The sequence below is a fragment of the Pithys albifrons genome, chromosome 2 (assembly GCF_047495875.1).
Source record: "Pithys albifrons albifrons isolate INPA30051 chromosome 2, PitAlb_v1, whole genome shotgun sequence".
Taxonomy (NCBI): domain Eukaryota; kingdom Metazoa; phylum Chordata; class Aves; order Passeriformes; family Thamnophilidae; genus Pithys; species Pithys albifrons.
Genome location: NC_092459.1, coordinates 73302150 through 73314794, shown reverse-complemented (window position 1 = coordinate 73314794; position 12645 = coordinate 73302150). Strand labels below are relative to the sequence as shown.

The 12645-nt window shown below is 36.2% G+C and overlaps 1 protein-coding gene across 8 annotated transcripts in view; it reads left to right on the top strand.

The window, feature by feature from the left end:
- The window catches only part of WDR27 (WD repeat domain 27), a 104450-nt gene that overhangs the window by 4140 nt on the left and 87665 nt on the right, over positions 1-12645 (top strand). For 7 of the 8 annotated variants that reach the window (XM_071547971.1, XM_071547972.1, XM_071547968.1 and 4 more), the window contains 9 exons: positions 121-234; positions 1226-1277; positions 3263-3333; positions 4058-4172; positions 5939-6071; positions 8586-8689; positions 9138-9205; positions 10147-10280; positions 11561-11637. In XM_071547971.1, the coding sequence (XP_071404072.1) occupies positions 121-234; positions 1226-1277; positions 3263-3333; positions 4058-4172; positions 5939-6071; positions 8586-8689; positions 9138-9205; positions 10147-10280; positions 11561-11637 (868 nt within the window). The remainder of the gene's footprint in view (positions 1-120; positions 235-1225; positions 1278-3262; positions 3334-4057; positions 4173-5938; positions 6072-8585; positions 8690-9137; positions 9206-10146; positions 10281-11560; positions 11638-12645) is intronic. The other variant, XM_071547973.1, reaches the window with a different exon arrangement.

Genomic DNA, 12645 nt, shown 5'->3' with positions numbered 1-12645 from the left:
TTCTTACTTTGAAAACTAATCTGACAATGGTTAGCAACAGTTATTGTTAAAACATTTACTTAATAGTCAATTTTAGTTTGAAATCTAATCTGTTTTTATTTTTGACTTGACTAATCACAGAACGAAGCTATACTAGCTGAATTGGATGGCCACTTGGCTCCAGTAACTGCTGCTGAGTTTTGCACATGGGAGAAAAGTATGCTCATATCAGTGTCAGAAGACAGAACCTTTAAGGCAAGGAAATTGTAGAGATAAACTTAAAAAAGAATAATTTAGTGAATATTTGAAGTAACCTTTTTTTTCCTTTAAATATTTTCTGAGGATGAAGCAGAAAACTTCTTTGACTTTATAGAGAAAAGGACAATGTTCTTAGAGTTGCTTGGGAAATTATTGTAAAAATTAATTTCTCTCTTTTGAAAGAACAATGCAGGTTTTGTATATTGAAAAATTTCCACAGGGAATTGTTAACTTGGTGATTATTATCATCTGGCAAATAAAAGTAAAATATTTTGATCAGTTTGGCTTTAACTGAATTGAATGAAAATGTTTCACTTTTAGTCTGCTGACATTGATTTGAGTCTTCCCTTTTGGGAATACTGGCTTGAGTTATTGTATACAATGGCTGGGTTATTGCTTATTGGTAGGATTTTTTCCAGACAATATTTTAAATGATGACACCATGGATTGCTGCTGCTTTGCATGATGACAATTGAAGACACCATAGACAGTAACAGGAAACAAGGAATCTGAGTGAACCCAGATGTATCTTCTAGGAGATATTGGGATAGATACCTTGATTAGATGCAGTGTAATCTACTACTGATTGCCCCCAATAGGATTCTAAATGTAGCCCAACATTTGGTTCTACAAGCTAAAATAAATATCAAAGGTTGTAGGTCCCTTCCACTCTCCTCCCTCCTCTTCCCACTCCATTTCCCCATGAACCATTTCTGGTTCATGTATGTTTTTTCATTAATTTAACTAAAACCACTAAGGTGTCAACCTAAACAGAGATGATAAGTACTTCTAATTACTTTGTGTATCTCTATCATGTGAGTTTCACCTTTTTCACCATGGATGCTTACCAAATAAGCAAAACCCTTTGTAGCTGGAAACAAGAGTTTCAAAAAATTCTTACCTAAGGACACTGCTTTCAATGGCTACATTTCTCTATTTCCACCATGTAATGGCTGTTAAAAGATGTGTTTGTTTTTTTTATTTAAAGGTGTGGGACTATTCTACCAGCCAATTAATATATCAGTCAGGAATAATAACTGGTGAGTTTTCTATTTTTATGTGTATTTTTTTCATAGCAAAAACCTCCTCTCTCTAAACAATGGTCTGTAATTATTATAGAAGTTTTTAGTTGATTTAATGAAAACAATTCTGGAAGACTAGGTAATAAACATATTATCCTTTAAAGCCAAGAGCAAATGTATTTTCCTTTAAAGGGTACTTCTCAGTGGATAGTTGTGAGAGTACACAGTAGGTCGTGGCGGCCAAAGACAAAGAGGGCACAGCTCACAGGTGTCACACACAAGAGATAGTTTATTAAATCACTCCCTGAAGAAAGGAAAAAGGAAAAAATAGGTAAAAGTTAAAGCTAACACTAACTTAAAGTTACACAATATATAACGTAAAATCTGACCCATGGCCACCTCCCATTGGTTGAATAGCCATGTCCATAAACTTTATTACAGCTTCCAATTGGATGCCACTCTTTGTCCAGATGTTCTTTCTCCGGTGAGAAGCTTATCTTTTCAACATTCTTTCTCATGGCAACTTGACCCAAAACCTCCTTATCTCATTTTTGTTTTTGCTAACTTGCTGTTTTTTTCTCACAGAACTAATTGGATTCTAAGTGTTCACATCCCTGTACCAAAAGGCACCGTCAGGTCTCTGACACTGCCAAAGGCCCTTTCTCAACTCAGAAAATCTTTTTTATCCTTACAGATCGTTTTAGTGTACTTTCATAAGCAACTCTTTTTGTGCAGGGTGTGCAGGTAACTTGCCACTTACTGAGATAACCAAATGGAGCTCTCATTTTGTAGGTAGAATTTCACCATCTGAGTACTGTGTGCTTGTTTTCCTTCAAGTTTTGTGCATGACTTGAAAGGAAGTACTACACCATATGCAGGTTTATTACCAGCATCTGCAACTGATGGCACATGTTGACTTTAAACATGAAAGCTATTTTTGTGGGAAAACAAGAGCAAAAGGAGGGAATAGGAAGAGGGCAAGCATTGTCTCCAGTGTAGCAGGGACTCCTCCTTCAGTGAACTTACATACAGTTTTCAACAGAGCCTGCTCAAAACTCCCCTTTTGTTGTTCTTGTTTGTGGTGCTGTTAGTAGTGATTGGAGCACACTCTGGGGACATAAGTTGTGTGAAGATGGTTGTTCAGCTTAGTGCATAATGTTTTGCGTGATGACCTCATGTATGTATGTATGTATGGCCAGACTTTGCGAACGAAGATTTGGGCAGGGCTCTCTCCGCGTGGGTGTGCCCTTCCAGCCTGCACAGTGTTTTTTTTAGGTGAGGCTCAGTGTGCGCAGAACTGGCCCCATTGTTTAAGTCCTAAGGTCCATTTGCCACAGCCGAGCGAGCTTGGACAGTGACAGTGAAGTCCTCGGGACTGTCACAGCACCCGGTACTAACCGGGACTGACCTGGCTGAGCATCCCAGATCTGACGGGATGGGATGGCAAGGGAGGCATTGAACTGCCAGGGGACGGTCCCCACTGAGACTTGAACTCAGGACCTTGGGATTCAGAGTCCAGAGTGCTCTCCATTACACCACAGGACTGCCCCTGACCTCATGTAAACTAAAAGATAAAAACTCATGTTTAGGAAAGGAGAGGAAGAAATAGCAAATCCCTCCATTTTCCTGTGGCAATTGTTTCTCTGGAAAACCTGTCATAGCAAAAAGATTTGTAGCTGTAAGGCCGTGAGAATAACTCCATGGGCTCCACAAGAGAAAGCTACTGCCACAGGGACTCAGAAAACCATGCCACAGCAGCTTAGGTAAAAAGCAGTCCACAGACCTGAAAGTGGGAAAACCCCCAGCAGCACAAAGACTAAGGCACACAAATCACTGTGCAACTGTAAGAACTGTAGTAAGGGTTTTCTTCACTGTCTTTATGAACAGAAGGATTGAATTATAAATAATTTATTTTAATTAAATGTATTTTATTACATATCTGATTTGTGTCTAGTCTGGAAATATTTGGGGGTTTTTTGTGTTTTGTTTTTTTTTTTAAACAGCATTTCCTTTGCTAAGTCTGCTAATTGATGAAGAAAACAAACAACTTATCACTGGGTGTGCTGAGGGACAGGTAAGAATTGGCTATTAAACTATGTCAAAACAGTCAAATATTATTGTTTCTGTCTATGAAAAACCTTCACAGACTGCATAAGAGTTTTGAACTTTTACAACAGTTATTTTAGCAATCCTAATTCAATGCTTTGAGCATAAATAATATATGGTATATAAGTCCTCTATTACAAAATTGAAACTTTTTCCTGAAAACTAGAAAGTTTTAAAGAGCACAATCAATGATTATGTAATAAGAGTACACTGAGAGGCTATAAACATACCTGTTTTAAAGCAAAAAAGATGAAAAATAGGACTATGGTTTCAGCATGCTGAAATTCTAATAAAAATGTGATGTGTGAATATGTATTTCACCTCTTCTTTAATTTAAAGTATACATTTTTATGAGATTTCCCAGCTGTTTTCCTTCAGTATTACAGTTCAGTAAATTCTGAGGAAAATTAAAAATTTAACTATGCCTTTGTCTGAAAAGATAAAGCTATAAATGAAATTCATATACATGACCCAGTGAGTCACCATGCAGGTTACCTCTGATTTTTAATTGTGGGAAATAGTCTATGAGGAGTTTTTTTTAAAGACATAAACATGTGGGAATTTGATGTGCAGTTCCAATAAGTTCATTAGTTACATCAAAAGTTTTAAATACTGGATCTTAATTTGTATTAATGTAAGCTTTATATTTAGTATCAAAGGATCATTGCAATTGCCTTTTCTTTTTCTTGCAGCTTTGGATCTTCAGTTTAATCCGTGATCATAATTATCGTTGTGTAACACATATCAACTTAAAGAAAGAGCAAGAGAAATTCTGTAATAAACTGTGGAAATCTGGAAAAGAAATAGGTAGCACAGTGCTTGTAGAATGCTGTTTGTAGTATATTCTAGTAGTTAGTGGCTACTGAGTGTGTGCTTTTTATGCCATGAGATTTTATTGTAAGTGACAGTTAGGAATCTCAAACTGTGGCATGGAATTCTTACTGAGGCTGGTATGTAGTTGAGTATTGGCCTATCTGGAAAGAATTATGCATGTATGTCTGTAATAAAATCTTGGCCAATGCATTTGCTTATAAAACATTGGATGATGTGCACTATTAAGTAATTTGTTTTTTACTAAACTCATTGCCAAAGACTTCAGTGAAAACAGAACCAGTGCCTAAAAATTAATCCTTTGTCTACATGGAATACCATTTCTCAGTTACCTTTGAAGTGTTTCAGAATCTCTTTATTTTTCTTACTTTTTGTTTTCCTTTTTCCCCTTTATCCATACCACTGCCTCCGTGATATCATATTTCTCTCGCTGTGGTATTTCTTGTGTTATAACCCAGAGTACTTACAAGTCTTTAAAGACTGCACTTTAAAGATATCAGACTGGTTTGAAAGTTCTCTTGTTCTGCCTCAGGGTGACCCTGAGCAGGTAACATCTTTGTTACCATGAGAGGTAACCCTCTCCCCGGGGCAGTGCCAAAGCAAATGCCCATCCCCTCAGTCCATTTCTGTTTCTTCCTCAGAATTCTGGAAGTTCTTTAGGGCTACCTGCCCTGGCCACTGTAAGCAGCACAGCCATACTCAGTCACAACAGACATGCTGAGTGCCTGATTGTCATGTAATGGGCATGTTTGCTGTGTAATTGCTGTGTGATGGGCACGGGAATGGTGTGGGATTGCTGCCTGCCACCCTCCTGCTGGGTCTGCCTGCCACAGCAGTGCCCAGGCATTGGGAGCACCAGGGAGAGGGTTACCTCTCATGGTACCGAGGCTGTTACCTGCTCATGGTGACCCCAAGGCAGAACAAAAGAACTGTCAAACTAGTTTACACCTCTTAGGCACTTGGTCTCTCGAGGATCCTGCATCCTGCTTGAATCCCTGAGGATCAGACATTCAGACTATCTGCACACCAGCTGAAGTGGGTTGAGGTTCCTCAAAAGGCAAGCAAGAGGGAGATTTCCTAGGGAAAGGGACATCTGACTTCCTTTGCTTGCTCTTTTTCTAAATCAATGACTGTTATATATCAATGACCTGCCTAGTGGTCCAGCTTCCATACTCCTAAGGCCCTAAACTAAGGAGAAAGACTGCTGCATTTCTTATTATTTAAAATATATGGATGTCACTTTTATGTTTGAAAGAGAGTGATGTTATGTCTGTGCTTAGTGTTGAATTTGATGCTAATAGTTCTTAGATGTGAATGCACATGCATAATGGATTGGAGTCTTCTTGGGAAGATGAAACTGAGGTGGACTTTCTGCTTTGGGATTATGTTGTAACTTTAGTGTCAAGGGAATTTTCAGGCTAAGTGGAAAGATGCCCAGCATATTTAGGCATATATGGCTTTCATTGCCACATTTTGAGATGAAAACCTAAATTCTGCAAACTCCTTTTCACTCCATAAGTAGGCTCTTTGGAATTTATCTCTAGATATTTGAAAAGAAACATTTGAAAAAAAACCATGTAAGAATAAGGAAAGCAATTTCAAGAAAGCTAGGATATATCCATGTTTTGAAACAGAAGTTTCTTGAGTGTGATGCTGCTTTACTACTTCCCATTCTCTCTTAAACCCTGTTTCCTTTATTTCATTGTTTTTTGATAGCTGGTATTGATGATTGTCTTTCTTAGGTGAAGGGCAAAATGATTCCAAGGTTTGCAAAACAGACAACATGAGACCAGAAGGATCAGTGGAAACATCATTGCCTATCCTCTTAATTGAACATTGTGACTTTTTAGTATGCTTCGATAATGAAGAAAACATGTAAGTCCTTTAAAACACCTCCTAGTATTTGGCTTGAATTTATTCCTAGGAGTTCCTGTTGATTCTCAGATTGTTTTCACTGCAATTTACAACTTTTTAAAAAGTGCACTAGGAAAATCAAATAATGTCTTTAGTCATCTGCAATTAGTTTTGACAGCCTACTCTTAGGAAGATAATATACACAAACTGAGAAAAATTTCAAACTGTTTCTGTTTTGAAAAATAATTCTATAAAAATGTCATTGGAAATAACCATTTTAGCATCTATTGATACCAGATGATCAGTACAGATGAGTTAAAAAGTAATTAAGAAATAAAATTTATTTCGAGTTTGCTTTCTTAACGAAATGTCTGATGCCATCACTTTGTTCCTGTGTCAGTTTGCCTTCCAAATTTAATTAATTTTTGTGCTACATAACCTGCTCCAGTCAAACTTCTGTCATAGAGACAGGCATTTCAGAATATGATGTTCTTACTCCTTACCGTGAGCTGGTTGGCCAGGTAGCATCAATCCTTATATTGCATTTCTTTCCTTGAGAGAAGTTTAACCATATTACCAGGCACCTGGGGATCTGTCCAGGACACTCCTATAAGAAATGTCTCATAAAACAACTTGTTTTCATTGTTATTTATAGTTGTCATTTGGATAAATTTCTCAGCTGCATCACATTTTAGGAATCTCTTGTCCTAACCTTTGCCCTGTGGTGGGTTATACAGATGTAATTGATTAAACTCTGTTTAGATGCATAAGCAACTTCTGATTAACAGAGAAGAAAAATATCCAGCAGTCCTGGATAATTTTGGTTGTCTTTATGTCAGATTTAAGTAATTACTAACAGTTATTTGCATGATGCCTGCATTTTAAGAAGTATTACCATTGAGAGAGAAGAAGTGGTGATTTTCAAGATGCACACTCAGACATACTTGAATAGAATGACAGCACTTTGAGGCCAGCCAGATGCTGAACTATTACAGTCAGTCTTATTGTTTGTATAGTATCAGTGTCCAATTATCAAAACTTTGTCTTCATGAAAACTACAAGTTTGATATGAACTACAGCAAGTCTTTAGAGATGACTAGTTTTCTAGTGATAAAGAATCCACCATGTCCCTAATTAAGTTGTTCTAGGAACTGACTCATTCCATTTTACTTCTAGTCTGAATTACCCTCCTTTGATGAAGTATGATTTTTATTCTGATAGTACAGGGCCAGCCACTGTCAAGTTCTGCCCTTGGATGGCAAATTATGGCTTATAAACAAGTTATCTCTGCACTTCTGGATAAAACAGCTTGTTTCTTGTATAAGGCAGGTTTTGTGTAACACCTTTAAACTTTTTTCTGAAATTCAATCTTTTTTTTTTCAATCATTTCTTTTTCAATCTCCTTTGGAACATAGGTGCCTGAAATGGATCCATAGTAATAGGTTATTTGAAATGCTTTTCTGAATTGAGGTAACATCACTTTCCAATACCCATCTGTTACTGCCTCACACTGTACATCTAAGGACTATTTGTTCTTTCAGCTATCTCATCACAGTTGAAGGTTTAGTTCTGCTTATAAACTGTCTATTCCAGTCTTCTTAAAATATTTGACTGTATATGTTTGGGGATTTTTTTTATAACAAATTTTTAAGCCACTGTGGTGAGTATTTTCATACCAAGTTTCAACTTTATATTTTTCCATACTCTTATTTTAACTCTTGTGGTCTGACTTTACAAATAAATCTGGTAAGTCTACTCACTCCTATCTGGAAAATTCATTAAAATGATGTCAGTTTTTATATATTCTGGCATTAAAGCATTTTTAGTTGGATTTTTTTTTTAGAGTGACAACTATTATTTTGTTATAATTATCTTATGCTTGAAAACATTTTTCTTCTATGGCAGTGTTGACTGAAATGTACCCAGCTGATTTACTCTGTGGTGATTGCAAAAGCTGGATTTCATTACCTAACTGCAGTACTGCTGCCACTAAGCACAGCCTGAGACAGACATTCCAGGCTTGGCTGGTTTTTTTTCCTCTTAGTTTGTGTAGGATTTTCTCTTATACTTTAATTATGTACAAACATACCTGAAATTTCACTTCCTTCTGAGTGTTCATATAGAAGTGGCAAAAGTAAGACTATGTGTGGATTTGCCTCTTGGTTTGAATTTACACTTTGTATACAGTGCTTTTACATCATCTCCCAACTTGTACAAGCAACAGTAATTTTTGAAGGAAAGTATTTCCTACGTTAGTTTAGACTTGCTATAAGCACTTAGTAAAATTAAGGGTTGTGTCCTGCTCTCTTCTTAATTTTCAAAACTTCACCAATTTCAATTGAAAGTTTTTACTTTGAGCTACAGATTTTTTAAAAAGAACATGCTGTAAATTAAAAATATTTGTTTTGGTGTGGTTTATTAATGTTGTACTGGGACTTTGTAACTTATATTAAAAAACCCAATTGCTATGTGTTGTATGGTAATAAGAAAAGCTTCTTTATCCTTCTCAGAGATTTTTTTTCAATGTTTTAATAGATATTCTGCCATGAATACTAGATATTTTTGGATAGGAACCTCCACTGCCTTATTAATAATTAATTTGGCAAACTTTGAATTAGAAGCTTTTTTATCTTACAAAGGTACGTTCTATATTTTACTACAGTATAATGCAATTGCTTTCATTATCTGACATAAATAGTATAAGAATTACTTTGTGAAATAGCAGAATAAAATAGAAACTATGTGCTTCTTAAAAATCTTTTTTTTTCCCCAATTAATTTTTGTATGTTTTCATGACCCTGATGACTTTTCTCGGAAAACATGTTCACACATGAAAACATGTTGATTTGTGTAGTGACTGCAATGAATTTTATTCGATTTTGCAGTTCATGAGTGTTAAGTACAAGGGAAGTTATTCTACTCCTACTTAATAATGTGAGGGTAAGCTAGAAGGATAAACACTGTAGACAGTGGATTAAGGCCCTGTCAAATAAGTATGAATAATTTTTTTTACTTCCTTAGAAATAGTAGGTTTTTCTTCTGAAATACTAATATAAATTTATAACACTATGTTCTGTTTTGGTAAAGATTACAGTGACCTCAGCATACGGTTTGCCAGATCATGTGCATTGACAAGGCAGACAGTTAATGGAAAGGTGAGCATACAGTAAGCATTGATTTAATGTATGTTTACACTTCCAGTTATTTTCAATGAATAGTAATCATGCATTTTGTTTAGACATTAATGTGCACATTTGACTTTATGTGAATTACACAATAATTTCTTTGGAGCAGATTGGTTCTACTGTATGAATTCTACTAGTTTAAATAGCTGGGTAGTATTAAAGCTTTCACAGCCTGTATATAGTCTATAAGGATTAATAAGGACAAGGTGAATTTTTATAGCATTTTGAGTGTTAAGTATTTTATAGTATTTTGAGTGTTAAGAATGACCACAGGGGAAGCAGAGGGAATCTTTTAGGGGAAAAAAGTATAAGCATTGATATGCCTTGTTTCTCTGACAAATGTCTGGATGAACTACTTCTGAATTCTTCCAAGAAGTCTGTCAAAATTATTTGTGTTTTGGAAAGTCATTAAAAGTGATTTTAAGGAACTGGAAGGCATTCTTGTTTGTATCCTCCATTTTTGATATTGCAGTTTGCCTACAGAACTGAGCTTAGTCTAGGCCTTTCTATATATTTAACATAGCACTGTCTTCCTTTAGGGAAGCATTTGGTTTTAAATTCAGCCCTTAGCATGTTCTTTTCATTTTGCTGAAACCAAGCTTTCTTCCATGTGGACTTCCTTTCTCCTAAATCTTTGTGCAGCAATATTTCCGGTGTAGAAGGTTGTGGAATTCCTGTCTCTATTATGTATGCAAGTCTGTTAAGACACTTAAGCAACATAACCATTTGCTTGAAGGACAGCATTAACCACTCTTGACTGCTTAATGCTCTTCAAGACTAAAACCATGGATATTTTAAACTAATTTTCATAAATGACAGAAAGTGATTTAATTTTTGATTATAAATATTTCGTTTGTGCAGTTTAAATTATTAAATAAATGGAGTGTTATTTTATGGTGTAATTGCTGCAGGTTTTATGCTTGATCACCTCAATGTTTGAAGATATGATTGCTGTGTTGGAAGTTAACCTTGATGCATTGGTGAGAACTCAGCAGAGTGGTTTTCTCCCATGTGGAAATGAGAACAGTCTATCAGTTATTGCCAGGTACAGAATAATGAAATTTTTTTTCTCCCTGTTGGATTTTGTTTGTCTGACATATAAATAAAGTGTATCACATGGTTTTGTACAGTGCTATTTGTTGACAGGGGTTTATTTTGCTTCTTTTCCTGTCATGCTTGAGAAACCACAGAATCACAGAATGGTTCAGTTTGGAAAGCACCTCTGCATGTCAGCTTGTCCAACTACTCTGTTCAAACAGACCCGCTTGGAGTCAGTTGCCCAGAGTTGTGTCCAAACAACTTTTGAATATCTCCAGGGAGGGACACACCACAACCTCTCTGGGCAACCTGTGCCCAGTGCTCAGACATGCTTACAGTAAAAAAGTGTTTCCTGATCTTCAGGCAGAACTTCTCGTGTTTCAGGTTTTTTCCATTGCCTCTTGTCCTGTCACTGGGCACTGGGTACAGAGCCTGGCTCAGAGTGCCTTACTGGTGCTGTAGGGTTGTTCCTCCACTGGTGCAGGACTTTATATTTCACTTTGTTGTACTTGACACGGTTGCAGCTAGCCCATTTCTCCAGACAGTGAATGTCTCTCTGGATGACAGCATGACCTTCTGCTCTTTAAGACACTCCTCTCAGTTTTATATCATTCAGGAAACATGCTCTGTTCCTTCATCCACATGATTAATACAGATATTAAATGGAATTGGACCCAGTATTCACCCCTGGTGTACTCCACTAGTTACTCTTTTCCAGCTGGACTTTGAGGCACTGATCATCATTGTCTGGGTCTGGTTGTTCATTCGGCGTTCAATTCACCTCATTGTAGTCTCACCTAGCCCATACTTCATCAGCTTCTCTATGAGGATCTTCTGGCAGACAGTGTGAAAAATGTTGCTGAGTCAAGGCTCTCCTCTCATCTACTGAGCCACTCATCATAGAAGTTTATCAGGTTGATAAAGCATGAACTCCCCTTGATGAATTCCTGCTGGGTAGTACCTTCTTGTCCTTTATGAGAAAATACTGCCATCCTGAAGATGAAAAACCCTGCAGTATACACTGGAGTGCAAATTTTAGTGCTTAAAGTAAAATCAGATCAACATTAAATGGTATCTAACATGTATATGCAATTATCTGTGAATCTCCTCAGGGCAAAAGCTTGTCTGTGCTCATCATTATCTCAGCTGCTAACTGTTTTAATAAAATTTCATTGCTATTGCACTTATATATGCACATGTGCAGCAAAATAGCTAAAAAGGGGGTTGACACCTTCTCCTAATCTGTCTATTGCATTGTTCAATTTTTGTGCTTGTTTTGTAACTTAGGTGTTCTTTATTGACAACTTCTCCATTGTGTAAAGGTTTAAAGAAAAACATGAAAGAATCTTCTAGTAAAACACCTGGTATGTATAAATTAATTCAGCAAGTTATATTTTTAATAACAGTAACTGACTTCAAACTAGCTTGTGCCTAATACAATCAATATATTTATTTCAGTTTTGAATATATATTGCATTATATATTTACTTTAGTAGGAAGAGTTTTATACTTCTAGTAATGTTACATATCCTGTGTATGTATTTCTAGTTGAAAGTTATGGTAATAAATATTTTTCTTCTTTCAAAAATGATTCTCTAAGACCTTTCTGTGGATTTTGTGTTAGAGTGCAGAATGTTTATATTTTCATGAGTCATTCTTTTTCTGTAGCATGCAGTATATCTTTCTGTATAATTTGTCATTTCTTTCTTAACTTTGGTTACCCTTTTTGGTCAATTTTATTGTCATGAATAGTCTTTTGTCAATATCTGCAAGTTTAGGAAATTAATTTTTGCCTGAATGTCCTACTGTTTAAAAGAAGATCTGAATTCCATTAGATGTTGAAGCACTTGTAGTTTGTTTTTTTGTTAGCAACAATAAAGCAAAGTTCAAAAAATACTTACAAAGTATTGATTTCATGATCACTTTTTATTTGGGAAAGATGTAAAAATGTTGGTAGCTGTAGACATGTAGAAACAATCTACTTTTGTTATATTGACTGCACTTGTTGGACCTGTTAGAATGTCAGAGGTGATATATTTAGTGGTTCATGATATCCTGAGAATGCATCTACAGTGTTTTAGCTAGAATTCCAGGCTGTTTTGGACACCTAGCAGTGACACCTCTGCTACCTTTGTTGACATCTCATGATCAGATAAATAAGGTGCTGTAATGTATGGAGATCCTTTGGTCTGCTAAGGCAAGTGAGACGGGGAGCTTCTCAGGAAGGACCTTTTTCTGCCTCATTGCTACATAAAGAGAAAGGACAGTGGGAGTTGAAGGGAATTCTATTCTTAGCATAGCTAAATGTGTCCATGAGATCACTTCCAATGCTTCTGAAGTTTTTCACTGGGATTATCAACAAGATTTCCCCC